The 13694-nt window shown below is 48.0% G+C and overlaps 1 protein-coding gene across 3 annotated transcripts in view; it reads left to right on the top strand.

Annotated features, from left to right (window-relative positions):
• CCDC12 (coiled-coil domain containing 12) overlaps positions 1-12950 on the top strand; it is an 88917-nt gene extending 75967 nt beyond the window's left edge. The window contains exons 4-8 of one of the 3 annotated variants that reach the window (XM_043509777.1): positions 4724-4785; positions 4909-4943; positions 6490-6566; positions 8288-8371; positions 9105-12950. In XM_043509777.1, coding sequence (XP_043365712.1) covers positions 4724-4785; positions 4909-4943; positions 6490-6566; positions 8288-8367 — 254 coding nt within the window. In that variant the 3' untranslated portion in view covers positions 8368-8371; positions 9105-12950. Of the gene's footprint in view, positions 1-4723; positions 4786-4908; positions 4944-6489; positions 6567-8287 lie in introns of all 3 variants that reach the window. The other 2 variants (XM_043509778.1, XM_038391893.2) reach the window with 2 other exon arrangements.
• The last annotated feature ends 744 nt before the right edge of the window (positions 12951-13694 follow it).

Below are 13694 nucleotides of genomic sequence, written 5' to 3'. Positions count from 1 at the left end.
GGAGGATGGATCTAGACTGTTCTCGGTGGTGGCAGATGACAGAACAAGGAGTAATGGTCTCAAGTTGCAGTGGGGGAGTTTTAGGTTGGATATTAGGAAAAACTTTTTCACAAGGAGGGTGGTGAAACACTGGAATGGGTTACCTAGAGAGGTGGTGGAATCTCCTTTCTTAGAAGTTTTTAAGGTCAGGCTTGACAAAGCCCTGGCTGGGATGATTTAGTTGGTGTTGGTCTTGCTTTGAGCAGGGGGTTGGACTAGATGACCTCCTGAGGTCTCTTCCAACCCTGATATTCTATGATTCTATGATTTAAAAAACAAAACTTGGAAGACATGAAAGATGCTGGATTGATCACCCTGGAGAGTGAAGTCCTCTGCCTATAGGACAGGGTCAGCAGCAGGCCCAATTTCCTCCATGTTGCCCTATCTGGAGAGACCACCTCTGCTAGTGCTGTAGCAGGAACGCTTCAATCCTTGGCCTCTGCTCTAGCTGCCAACAAGGGCCCAGTTATAGTTTTCATCTAAATCCTTTCCACTCGTCACTGGAAGGAGATCCACTATACTCATTTGATGCTGGCCGCCAAGCAGCTGTCCATCCGTTAAGCTCCTGACCTTCGCTGCCTTTCACCCTGTGACCTTGAGGTGAAAGGTTCCATATCACCAGTCCTTTCTTTTTCAATTCAAACCAACTATTGGAAACCTGCCTAACTTTTTTTTTTTTCAGTCCGATTTATTATGATAAACTAGATGGCGCTGGGCACGTGCCTGCCACTCTGGGAATTTAGTACAAGCTGCCCTTCCTGCTCTGACGAGATTAGTCTAACAGAGTCTCTCTTCAGTATTTACACTGTTATTGCTCCTCCCACGGTCGGTGAGTCTTAGTGTCAAACTTGGTCCAACTCAGCTGTGTGGTACTCAGTGCCCAGTTGGGGAACCTCGAATGGCTCGAAGGCTGAATGAAATCATCGTTCCCAGCAGTATCTGAGAATTGAGGAAATAGACCCTGTATCCTAGAAGCCATCTGAGTGTGACAGTGGATTGGCCCTATATAGACTAGACTAGAGTGGTTCAGTGCCCATGTCTGGGTTTTTACATTTCATATAAACCTCTCCCACTGACTGTGGCGATTACTAGCAGGAAATGAGCAGGAGTTGGGACTGCATAGGCAGGAACAACAGCGTGGCTTCACTTCCCAGCAGATGTAACTACCACGTCATTTATGCTTGTGTCTCCAAAGAATGGGCCAGAGGCTTCTCAACAGGGCAATTAATCCTTTCTTCTCTGGCTCATGGGTTTGACTCCAGCTCGGGTTAGAAGTGATGGAAAGGGCTTTCCTGCTTCTCGGCAGTGTGAGATGGCCTGGGTGAAATGAGTCTGTGAGGTTCAGAACCAATTCTGTTACGCCGGAGCCTGTCTCTCTCACCAACAGGCTCCCTTGAGCGGCTCGGCAGATGTGCCAAGAATCGAAGGAGCGCTCTCCAGTGGTAGTTCCCTTGAAGTCGGGGTTGAGGCACACCAGTGTGGCTGCGTGGAGGAGATTGTATTGTGACTGCCCTTGCCAAAGCTTTTCTGTGGGCCCACAGCATCGGGCCCAAGGTTCCCAATGTGGGTGCCTAAAATTAGGTATGGAAAGCCAAATTCAGGCCTGTAAAGTAGTCATTTGATTTTTCAGAGGAGCAGGGCTCTCCTGGAAGTCAGTGAGAGCTGTGGGTGCTCATCACCCTCCGAGAACCAGGCCACTTTTATTCAAGTACCTAGCTTTTTAAGCAACGATGTTTGAAACTATTAGCCATAACTTCAGGGCTTTCAATCTGGCACCGTTCTCCAGCTTGAAAATCCGCGTATCCTTAATTAATGTAAAACAAAAATCCCGATTTTCTTGCTGCCAGCATGGTTGTGGTAAACCCTCACAGAAGAGAGCTCTTTAAAATATGTGCCAAACAATGGGAGTGGCAGGAATGAGTTCGGGGTATTCCTCTTCATCCTTTCCAGAGTGGTGAGTGTGGGAGTGGTGGCTATAATTAGAAATACTTGGGCCTCTGTGGATCTCAGCTGTGGGCAGAATCTCATAGTTTGCCCTCCTGTGAAACAATAATGGCATTTTCCCACAGTCGTCATAGTGGGAAGGGGGCATAGCTGCCTCGATTGTTTCCAGGGATATCTGAGAATCAGTCGTCTTTATCAGCCCCTCGACAGAGCTATGAACTCCTTTAAAGAGAACACCAGCGGCTTGTAATAGCCCAACGCTGCCTTCAGGAGCCTTGCCTCTGAAAGCGTGTGGTGCTGTATGTCTTGAGAGAGGAGTTGCTCTGTAGCTGAAGCATGGTAATTATTTGGGGTTTAGGCTTGTTTAAAATCAGTGATTGGGGGCGGGGGGCAGAGATAAGTCAGGAATCCTGATGTGTATCAAAACAGGATGTATTCATTTAAAACCACATAAGTAAATTAGTTTGATGTAGAGGTCAGGTAACAAAATGGAGAGGATCTTTCTACTGCAAGTCCTCCCATGTCACAGCCTGATCTTACAGTATAGAGCAGTGATTCTCGACCTATTTACCATTGTGGGCTGCATGTGCAGCTCTCTGTGTGTTATGTGGGCCGCATCCACACACTATATGTACTTCCTGTATGGCCCTGAGGATGTCACATGGGCTGCAGCTGTAGTGGGCTGCTAGCAGCCCCCGGGGCCACAGGTTGAGAACCACTGGTATAGAGAGAGCTCCTTCCTGTCGCCTGAACTGAACCACGCTCTAAGCAGAGTCGGGATAGTCCTAGCCTGAGTTTGCCAAGGGAGTAGAGCAGGTTCTGCTCTGCGACAGCCCCCTTCACTAATCCTACTTCATCTTTTCCATGTTTCTGTGTTTTTGTTTCCATCATTCAAAGCTGTTTCCTCTCTGGCCGGGAGCATCCATGGAAGCACAAAACAGACACAAATTAAACCAACAGGCTAAAGTTTCCCACTCCTCAATGGGCATCTGCAGTCTGCATTTCTAACACCTGGGGGAGGGGGCAAGGGATAGAAATAGCACTCGCAAGTGCAGAGTCGTGTCCACCAGTAAATATTGCTGTGCTCGGAGTGTCCAGGCCTCTCCCTCTTGCAATGTCTGGGCAGAAAGAAAGACGGAATTCTGCCGTTGGTTTCTCCCTGTCTCTTGTTCCACTTGGGGCTTTACATTAGTTTTGAAGAAGGGATTTTAATCTAGTTTGGGTACTTCTGAGTTCAGAGCTCTCCCGGTCAGGGTGTTTCATTCTCTGTGGTGGATGTGGCCATCACAGGAGGTATCATATGCTGTGTGTAAATCTGAGTTCTAGGATGGATAATGTAAAGAATTACAATAAGGAGTTTAAAAGTAACTTGCCACAGAGCTATGGAGTGGGAAGTCTCCCATGATTACTCTAAATACAGTAATAGCTGGGAATAAAGTTTGCCAATCATCTTTTCAATGCTTCAGATTATGGGGCTCTGTTCTTCCACTAGGACAGTGTTTCTCAGCGACCGGTCTGTGGACCGGTGCTGGTCCCTGAGATCTCCCTACCGCAGTCTAGGAAGGCAGCAAGCCGGTCCCTATTGAGAGGGACGGCTCTAGAAAATGCTACTCCTGCAGGAAGGCTCTGTCCTGTGCATCATTGCTTGCTTTAAATTGACATAGTCAACTCAAGTCATATGTTATAAGCAAATCCATTTCCTTTCCAATGTTACAGCAGCAGAGGTTATATTAAAACCTGGTTTGAGTCCAATTGACTTATGGGCTGCTGCTGTTCACTTCTCGCATTTCTCTCAGTTCAGACGATGGACGTCAGTTTCACATGGTTTATGGTCCATTTTGCTTCTGGAGTGCAGTGTTTGGGTTGCAAAAGTTGCAGGGGAATGTTTTTGTACAGAAGCATGCCTGTTGGGGTTAGATTTTGTAAAAGCTTCTTAAATACCAAAGTGAAGCATCATCTTCATGCTGGCTTTCTTATAAGTCACTTTAACATCACATCAGCCATGCTATCAGAGGCTCGTTCACCTGCACATCTACCAATGTGATATATGCCATCATGTGCCAACAATGCTCCTCTGCCATGTACATTGGCCAAATTGGACAGTCTCTACGTAAAAGAATAAATGGACACAAATCAGATGTCAAGAATTATAACATTCAAAAACCAGTCGGACAATACTTCAGTCTCTCTGGTCACTCGCTTACAGACCTAAAAGTGGCAATAAAATAAAAACACTTCAAAAACAGACTCCAGTGAGAGACTACTGAATTGGAATTAATTTGCAAACTGGATACTGTTAACTTAGGCTTGAATAAAGACTGGGAGTGGATGGGTCATTACACAAAGTAAAACTATTTCCCCATGTTTATTCTCCCTCCCCCCCCCCCCACTGTTCCTCACACGTTCTTGTCAACTGCTGGAAATGGCCCATCTTGATTATCACTACAAAAGGTTTCTTATCTCTCCTGCTGGTAATAGCTCACCTTAATGGATCACTCTCGTTGTAATATATATGGTAATACCCATTGTTTCTTGTTTTCTGTGTATATAAAATCGTCCTACTGTATTTTCCACTGTATGCATCTGATGAAGTGGGCTGTAGCCCACGAAAGTTTATGCTCAAATAAATTTGTTAGTCTCTAAGGTGCCACAAGTCTTCCTGTTCTTTTTGCAGATACAGACTAACACAGCTGCTACTCCTGAAATTTGTTAACATTTGTTGTTCTATTGTTCCCTCTAGTGGAAGATAAGGTGAAAGACCAACTAGAAGCAGCGAAGCCAGAGCCTATTATTGAAGAAGTGGTATGTGTCTTGGTCTTCAATACCTGCTTTGAAATATAATTGTGCACACTTGTAAACTTACTCTTTTCCATTACATGAGTTTGGTTGCTCTTAATGAGAATTCCTTTGTTCCTTTTCCCCTAGGATTTGGCAAACCTCGCCCCCAGAAAGCCAGACTGGTAAGCGCAATCTTAGGAATCAGCTTGCATAGATTCAGTCCTTTTAGTCCTAAACATCCGCGTGTGTGTTCATGGTCGCAGGGACGCTCTCCAACTATTTCCATAACTTTAACCGTGTTACGGTTGTACCACCTGGGACTACAAAAAATTGGGAAACTTATGTTCAGTATCAAGGGAAACTTCCCAGTAGTGAGATCTGAGTGTAGAACAGTCTCCCAAGGAGAGAACTAAAATCCACATCCCTGGACATCACAAAAGCTAGACTGCAGAAAACCCTAGTAAATGTCCTGTGGAGAATGAATAGGCTCTGGCTCTTGGGATTAGCTAGATGGGACAGATAAGTGGTGGTGATCTCCACCTTTTGGGAGTTTCTAGGATGGATACAATTTGTCTTGTTTCTATTTGCCTAATGATGAAAGGATCTGGTGAAGCTTGTATTCTTTGCACTGCGGTTGCATGTGGAGGCTCGATTGGGGTCAAGGCCCTGGTGTGCTTGGTTCTGTACAAACACACCGTGAATGCTGGTCCCGCAGCATGACAGCACCATGATTTCAGCATGTGGACAGGCACCAGGCTTCACGCACACAGCTGGAACAGCATGTGCAGGATAACAAGCTAAGGAATATGTTACTGACAGGGGCCTCCGAAGCCAAGAGCATCTGTGTTCAAAGAGTGTGGGACAAGTTTCTGATGGAAACGAGGGGCACAGAAGGGCCTGGCCCAATGTGCTTCTCAGCTGGGTTTTCACATCCTCCTGTTCTGAAGCCCGATAGGCCACCTCCCAGGCCTTTGTGATTTATTTGTTTTGCTGCTCAGCAGTGGGTGCGTTGGGCCGTTTCTCCCCAAGGGGTCCTCATTGGTTGAGTGTTGGCGTTTTGTGCTCAGCTGGTGAGTTGGCTTCTCTTTGAGTTTTGACTGTTGTTGTGCCACATGGATCGCTGGGCACAGGCATTGAGGAGGGACTAATGTGAGTTGTGGGTCTTGCATAGTGTCAGCAATTCAGAGACACTTGTGGCCGCTAGGAATCTCATGGAATCCTCGGTCTTGTAAATGGTGCTTGTCTTCTCACACTAGGAAGGTCAAGAATTGCCCTGTGGGGAGGGACAGAGGCCAAGGATTTCTTCACTCCCCTTCTTCCCCCAGTGAGGTGAAACTCCCCCGCCCCCCCCCCCCGAATCTGGCACTTTTTTCTTACCCTTTCCATCTAATTCCTGTTTTAAGGGAATGCCGCTGATCCCCTGCTCTGGTGGTGGTATTTAGGGACCACCAGTGGCAGGGGTATTCCATCCGACTGGTCTGCATGGCCCTTGCATTGGCTCTGATGATGATTAAAGTGCTGGCAGCTTGCTCTGTAAGACACAGTCTCTGCCCCAAGGAGCTTACATTGCAGATGCAGTGTTTCTGTGGCTGTTCTTCATTTGAGACCCCAGACTGGCTCTGAATAGATGCATGGATCCCTTCTGCTTGGCTAGCTGGTGGGCTAGGTTTGTTTTTGTGTGTGCTTGTGTGTTGGGCTATTTTGCTAAATTACAATCCTCTCCCCCAGGGATTTAAAGCGAGACGTAGCCAAGAAACTGGAAAAACTGGAGAAGAGAACGCAAAGGGCGATTGCTGAATTGATAAGTAAGTGCACTGCTGCTGTTGAACTAACTTGGAAATGGTTATAGACTTGGAAGGACTGGGGTCAAGATTTTTCAAAGGCAGGAGACAAAAATTGGGCTCTTTAATTGATCTGTATGCATCTGTATAAGTGCTCCCAGCAGTTGCTTCTGAGCTCAGAAGGATCTGCAGGGGAGCTCAGCCCTTTGAGAAGCAGGCTATTTACTTAGGTGCCTCCGAATTTATCTTTGAAAATCGTGGCCTCATTTCCAGGCAGTAAATATTGTTGATTGTCAGTGACACACTTCAGGGTGCAATTCAGACCAGTGGGAGGTTGAGTCACCACTCATATTACAACCCTGAATGTCCCAAAGTGCTGCTTGTGCTCCCTTCCTGGATCTCCTCCAGAACCCAAAGTGCTGGTTCCTTTGTTGTTTTAGGTGAGAGAGAGAGAGAGAGAGAGAGAGAGAGAGAGAGAGAGAGAATATTTGGGTTTTCTGCCCCTTTCTTTTATAGTCCAGTGAACCTTTGAAATGGATTCTTCTGAAGGTTACCCGCAAAGTACGGTTCCTTCAAGCTGTGAGGAAGGCAACGTTGAGTCTGGTGGAGAAGGAAGTTCCCTGCTCTTTCTTCCCTCCCAGGTGTTTGCTAAAATGCAAAGTGTTCTCTTTCCTGTGATCTCTGCCCCTTGTTAGTTTGATGGCCCCATTTACTGCTTATATGTCAATTGAGGTAAACGCTCATTCCTTTGTTTAGGACAGACCAGTTTACCAACTCCCTGGGCCCTGCCTGGTTTAAACACACTTTAGTCATAATTCCAGCATGTACCCAGAACTCTTTACACACTATACACGCCTATTAATGATCAGTGACTTATTAGTTTTCAAATCATTCTGCACAAGGTGTGTTTTGTATAAAAAGTATTACAGTTGTGTGTAGTGTGTGAACAGAGAGGTATGTAGGGTCACAGCCAGTTTCTCACTCAGTCTAGAAAGCAACAGAAAGGACTTTACAACATGAATGGAAATGAACAGAGAGGGTGTTTTAAACATGTTGGCCTTGTAAAGAGCTGGAGCTCTCTGGACAACGCTTAGCACCGATGCTGTAACTTTATTTCCAGTTCTGCTCTGAATCTTGACTTTTCCAGCAATTTCATGGCTGAGAACGATCTCCAGTGCAAGCTCAGTGGAGCTCGGCAGAACTTTTTAAAACGAAAGGCTGTGGAATAGTGTCAGGAATGAGCCTCCCCAAGTGTCCTCTCTCTAGGGGCATTGAGGAGGTCTCTTGAGTGAAGAGTAATGCTGCCTTCCTCTGGCAGTCAGCCAGCCAGATTGTGTTGGTCCTCAGAACATGCTTCCAGCCAAACCCTCACCGGATATGTCTAAACCATTGTTAGTTCCCCTTGATTGCTTCCCTGATGGGCGGGTGGCTGATTTGGGGAGGGCTAATACTGCTGCCCACCGTGGGCAGATAGACATGTCTATGGGATGTGCCCCAAGGCTACAGTGGTACAGGTTGTACAGTAGAATGCAGATTCGCCCAGCCAGTTGGTTGACACCCACATCTACTCCAGAAATAACTGGGACCTGAGCCAATCCAGAGTCAATGGAGCAGGGAGACTTGCTCGCAAGGTTGGTGGACATCCTGGAAGTTTGGGTAGCACAGTTCAGATCACCCCCTTCACGTGCCGTTCTAAACTCCGGTTACACAATGATTGCTGATTGGCTTTTCTGTTGTCCGCACAGGAGAGCGATTGAGAGGCCAAGAGGAAGAACTGGCATCGGCTGTTGGATCAGCAAAGCAGGAAGGAAGTGATTCTGATTAAGGAGGTCTGGTTGGCTGTCTCAGAGCACAGATGCATTGGGATTTGTCAGATTGGTCTTGTCACTCTTGCTAACAGAATCCTTAACTCTCTTGGACTTGGGTAGAGGGTAGTCTCTCTCTCTGAGACTTGAATGCTTTAGCCACAGCTCCTAAAGGGGCAGGTATGGGGAGCCCTGCAGTCCTGTCCAGACCCACAAGCATGTGGCTTGCTGTGTGTGAGCATTTCACATGGGAATGCTCCATGCAATGTGCATGCTGCGTACTGCGTTCTCATTTCCCGGCGAGCGTGCCTGGCTCTCTGGCTCAGCTTCGCAGGGGGTGATCGTTGCAGTATGTGGTTTGAGATTGCTGGGGGGAGGGTGTCCAATGGAGCTTTTCTGGACTTTTGATGAAGGAAAAGTTCTCGGATAAATCACTGGATCAAATTAAAGGAGCAAATGGCTCATGAGTGGCGTGCGGAACACCACAAAGCTCTGTGCTTAGCGATCATCCCTGGGAACTTCACATGAGAATTGTGGCCCCTTCCTACACTGGTCAGGGAATGATGGAGCATCTTTCTAGCCCAAGCCGTGTTTAAGAGCAGTGAGCTGGAGAGGTGCGAATGCTTTCTTTGGCCAGTGACCATGTTTCTATGCTGTGTGTGTGTGTGTGTGTGTGTGTGTGTGCGCGCGCGCGCACACGCACATGCATATAGAGCCAACTCCTTTGCTGACCCCTTTTATCTCTCCTGCAGTACAGCTGAGCACATGGCATAACTGGGTAATATACAAGAGGGGCTGGTGAACTGTCCTCACTTAAACGGATGAGGGGTGGAGCCTCTCCTTGTATGGGAGACTTTGCTGAGAGCAAGAAAAGACGAATGACTGTACAAAAGAATCCAGATATGGCCTTGCAGCTGGAGAGCTTTCTGTGTGGTCACTAAAAGCGGCCTCGCCTGTGCTCTAGCAGAGATTCATGTAAGATTCATATTGTTCCCTTTTGCTTTCTGATCCCCCCCACATACAGGAGCTTGTGGAGCATGTGCCATATCAGTGGGTTTTGTTATGGATAATACTGGGCTGCAACAAGTATTTTTTTTTTTTATAATAAAATGATCCGGCAACGGTGCAAAATGTCCCGTTTCTGCGCTGGGCGCACCAATTCAGCGGGGAGGCCGCAAGAGCATGTGCTGCAGAGGTAGTTAATTTCACATTGGGTTTAGTCTGTGGGGCGGCTGCATCTGCTTTGTGGGGGAGGGAGTGGTGCCCGGGCAGCATCAGCTCAGGAGCACACAGGTGAGGAGTAGCAGTGGTGAACACGCCCCATTCAGTGTCAGATTATTACTATGACTTTCTAAAACCTGTGTCGATATTCACAGCTCTGCAGGATCTTGGGCCTTTGACTCTTTTTTTTTAAATAATGAATCCTTTTCAGTGGCTCTAACTTCACGGAGCGCGTCAGGGTGCGTTCCCAGGTCCCCTTTGTGAGAGTGGGGTCCCGTTTGCTCTGGGATCTGGACTTGCCAACTCTTGGTTGAATCACTGTTGTGGTAGCAGCATTCCCATAAGTGTGGGATTTATTTAAAAGCTCACTTTGTGTGGTATAAATGCGAATCACTCTGAAGATGTTGTCAAGGACAGACCTGTCCTAGAGAGCAGCTAGTGATGAAGGTTGTAAACACTTTGAGGAAGATGGATATGAAAAACAGATGGAAAAAAGGGCCAAGTATCATGCCCACTCCTCAGTGGGAGCCTGCACTTTCCTATGTGACATCAGTTCGTGACCTTGCTATTCACTGATCAGACTATACAGCCACAAGAGAACAGACCAGATGCTGTGATGTCATCGTGGGATATGCTGGACAGCCTATATACATTGAAAAGCATTGGAGTTCCTGAGATGCAACATCTGGTGTTAAGAATTTGACAAGGATCTTTAGAGCAGAGTTTACACAGGATACAAATAAATGTCCCTGCTAGTACATACTGCTAGTTAGCTTGTTGAAAGCTGGGGAAAGGTGTTTGGTTAAACATCTCTAGATCAGTCTTCTGTCCACAATTCAGGTGCAGAACGGGCCACAGGGATTCACGCTTCTTCCGGGCTGTCCCATGGACATGCCTCGGTGCTGACCTGCAGCGGGGAGGAGAGGTTGATCTCACAGTAAAGCAGTGTAAAAGACACCCCCTGCTTGGCAAACTGAGGGCACACAGCTCTCCAGATTGTACCCTGGGTAATGTCACAGGGAGCCACCCTCAACTGCGCTAAACGGGGTATAAGAGGGGGTGGGAACAGGTGTTTTTATCTGATGGCAGGGCACCATGGCCATATCACTTTTTACCCATCTTAAGGATGAGCGAGGTAGTAGAAAGGAGTGAGTGGGGAGTGGGTCCTCAGAGGGGGGGAAGAGGCGGAGCAGGGGGTGCCTTGGGGGAAGAGCCAGGCGGAGGAGGGACGGAGCTGCCCGTGGTCCACTGAGTGTCGTGGTTTCTGTTCAGCGATTCCTAGAGCTGAAATCACAGATGACCAGGCCCAGGGGCTGGGGCCAACCGTCCCACACTACCCAGTGAAATCCCTCAGAGCTGGGCCGGGGGACCTCCGAACACGGCAGTGGGAGCGAGTGGCAAGCAACGACAGCAGTAGATAGACCAGTGACAGCAGCTGTGGAGGCATTGCTCGATGCCATCTTCCCACCCCCACCCCACCCCGGCGGGGTGGTGGGTGGACCCATGTGAACGTACCTCTGAACTCTGGATCTTCACTAACCAGGGACAGCCAGCCGTGAGCGGGGCACAGCAGAGGGAGCAGGAAGTGGCATGTTAAAGGGATGTTGGTTCCTCAGACTTTCATGACACAAAGTGGGAAACTGAGGCAAAGGACACTGCCCAACACGCTGTGGTGTGGGCATGTGCTTTCAACTCATGCTTGTGGAGCTTTCCAAAATTCATGCTTGGTCCCCTTTTCCCTTCTCATCAACATTTTATTTTGTGACACTGACTCAGTGCTTGTGCGTGGGGAAGGAAGTAGGGCCTCTGAGAGGTGGTGGTGAATTTTCCCACATTACTGGATGGGGGCTCCAGCCAGTTCTGGGTCGTATTGTTAAGAGGAACCCTAGATATCGAACCCGCCCCTGGTCGCTGCCAGCTCCATTTGGTGGAAGAGTTACACCAGCGTTATACAAAACTCAGCGAGAGCTGGTCCAGATATTTCAGTCAAAGCATTTCCCAGTGGAAATAGGGGGTTAGGCCCAAAATTGGTGAGAAAAGATCCCTTGATGTAATGGTAGTATTTTCTGACAGGAAATTTTGACTTTGTTTAGTTTCTAATTGAATTTTTAGTTTTTGACAATCAGAATGTTTCCATTTTAGGGGTTTCGTTGTTGCCCCACTTTCTCCTCTTTTTACTTTTCCACTGACAAAGGGGGAGAAAAAAAGAAACAATTAATTTTGGGGTTTTTCTTAAAATAGACTAGAGCTAGAATTTCCTGTTCATTCCTCCTTCCCTGCCCTGAGGTACGTGCGCACCCCCCCTCCCCCAAGTGCCACATGTGTCTGGGTGGGGGTGGTAATTGCTCAACGGTCCTGTTGACTGTGTGTCTGTGTGACAGATTGCACCATCAGAGATTTATCCACACGAATAAATCACTAAACCTCCAAAATATCGACACTGGCTGCAGCTACCATGGGATGGAAACTGGGACTTTAGTTTCCCATGCTGGGATCCCAGGAGCTTCTTGGGTGCTTGACACATCTTTTCTTCAAACACTAAGTAGCATCAGCTTCAAGCTGGCATCTCCAGGGGCACTGATTCCCTAGTGGCCTCTATTTTTGTAGCCAAAAGCCCCAGAAAGAGGCTCTCCAAGGTGGGGGTGGAGACCCCTAAGTTCTCTTACCCTCAGGCCTGACAGAGGCTGGGAACAAAAGAAGATGCCGACAAGAAACTGAGACCGACTTGCCCACCCCAAACATTCAAAAATCATGAGTCAGGCTCCAGAAAATCTTGTCACCTCATCACAGGCCTCCAGGAGCTGGTGCTTTAAGAAAAACTCCAAATATCGCAGGAGTCGTAATAAAAGCATGAGAGCTGGCGACACTGCTGAGAACTGGTGCTTTCGTCTCAGGAATGGAACTGAGCTGTGTTTTCCTGCCGAAAATGGGAATGTCTTTCCACAGATCATGGATGCCTTTCAAGGCTCAGGCAGGGTTTGGGCCGAGCCGGGCACTTGGGGAGCTGCAGTGACTGGGAGCATGGAGAAGCCAGTGGGGATTGGAGGTTAGGGGCTGGCTGAGCAGGGGGGAGCCTGAGGCTTGTTTGGGATGGGGGTTGAGCCTGGGGGTGCTGCTTTGAGGTGCTGTTATGGGTCAGATGGTTTGGACTATCTCAGGATGGTTTGGACTATCAGGGCAGAATAACTGAATGAGAAGACAGAGAGCCCCAGAGTTACTGTGCGCAGCCCTGAGAGACTTTGGGGGAAATAGCAGATGACTACCTCTCTGCTCCCCTTTGGGATTACAGATGGTGACTCACCTGTACATAGATTTTACCTGCTTTGATCTCTCAAAAACTTTCTCTTTTTTTTAAGCTAATAAACCTTTAGTTAGATTATTACAGAATTGGCTGCCAGTTTTGTCTTTGGTCTGAGATCAAGGATGCAACTCGACCTGGGTGAGGGACTGGGCTCTTGGGCCTTGGAGTAACCTGGAATATTGTGATTTTTGGTGTACGTGACCATTTATCACATAGTCCAGTTTGCCGGGGTCGCAAGACAGGCTGGAGTGCTGGAGGGGACTGTCCGTGACTCCATGGTAAGACGACTGTAGTACTTTGGGAGTTCACATTTGGCACGGGGTTGGTGAAATCTAATTTCAGACCATGCCACCGGGGGCGTCTGCCTGCCTGCCTGCCCTGCTTTTGACAGTCATCCCTGAGTCGGGCACTCACCGTAATGAGCTGCTCCAGACAGCATGACAAAGGCCATCTCCTCCCGCTCGCTGCCTCCCCCGGCCCAGGGGCTAAGGAAGGACAGGTGGGGTGGGAGGGGAGGCTGGGTCATAGAATCTCAGATCATTTATGAAGATATTGAACAAAACGGGCCCCAGGACCGACCCCTGGGGCACTCCACTTGACACCGGCTGCCAACTAGACATGGAGCCATTGATCACTACCCGTTGAGCCCGACAATCTAGCCAGCTTTCTACCCACCTTATAGTGCATTCATCCAGCCCATACTTCCTTAACTTGCTGACAAGAATGCTGTGGGAGACCGTGTCAAAAGCTTTGCTAAAGTCAAGAAACAATACATCCACTGCTTTCCCTTCATCCACAGAACCAGTAATCTCATCATAAAAGGCG

This window comes from Dermochelys coriacea, chromosome 2 (assembly GCF_009764565.3).
Source record: "Dermochelys coriacea isolate rDerCor1 chromosome 2, rDerCor1.pri.v4, whole genome shotgun sequence".
NCBI lineage: Eukaryota > Metazoa > Chordata > Testudines > Dermochelyidae > Dermochelys > Dermochelys coriacea.
The sequence above is the reverse complement of the archived record's forward strand: the minus strand, read 5'-3'. Positions and strand labels throughout refer to the sequence as shown.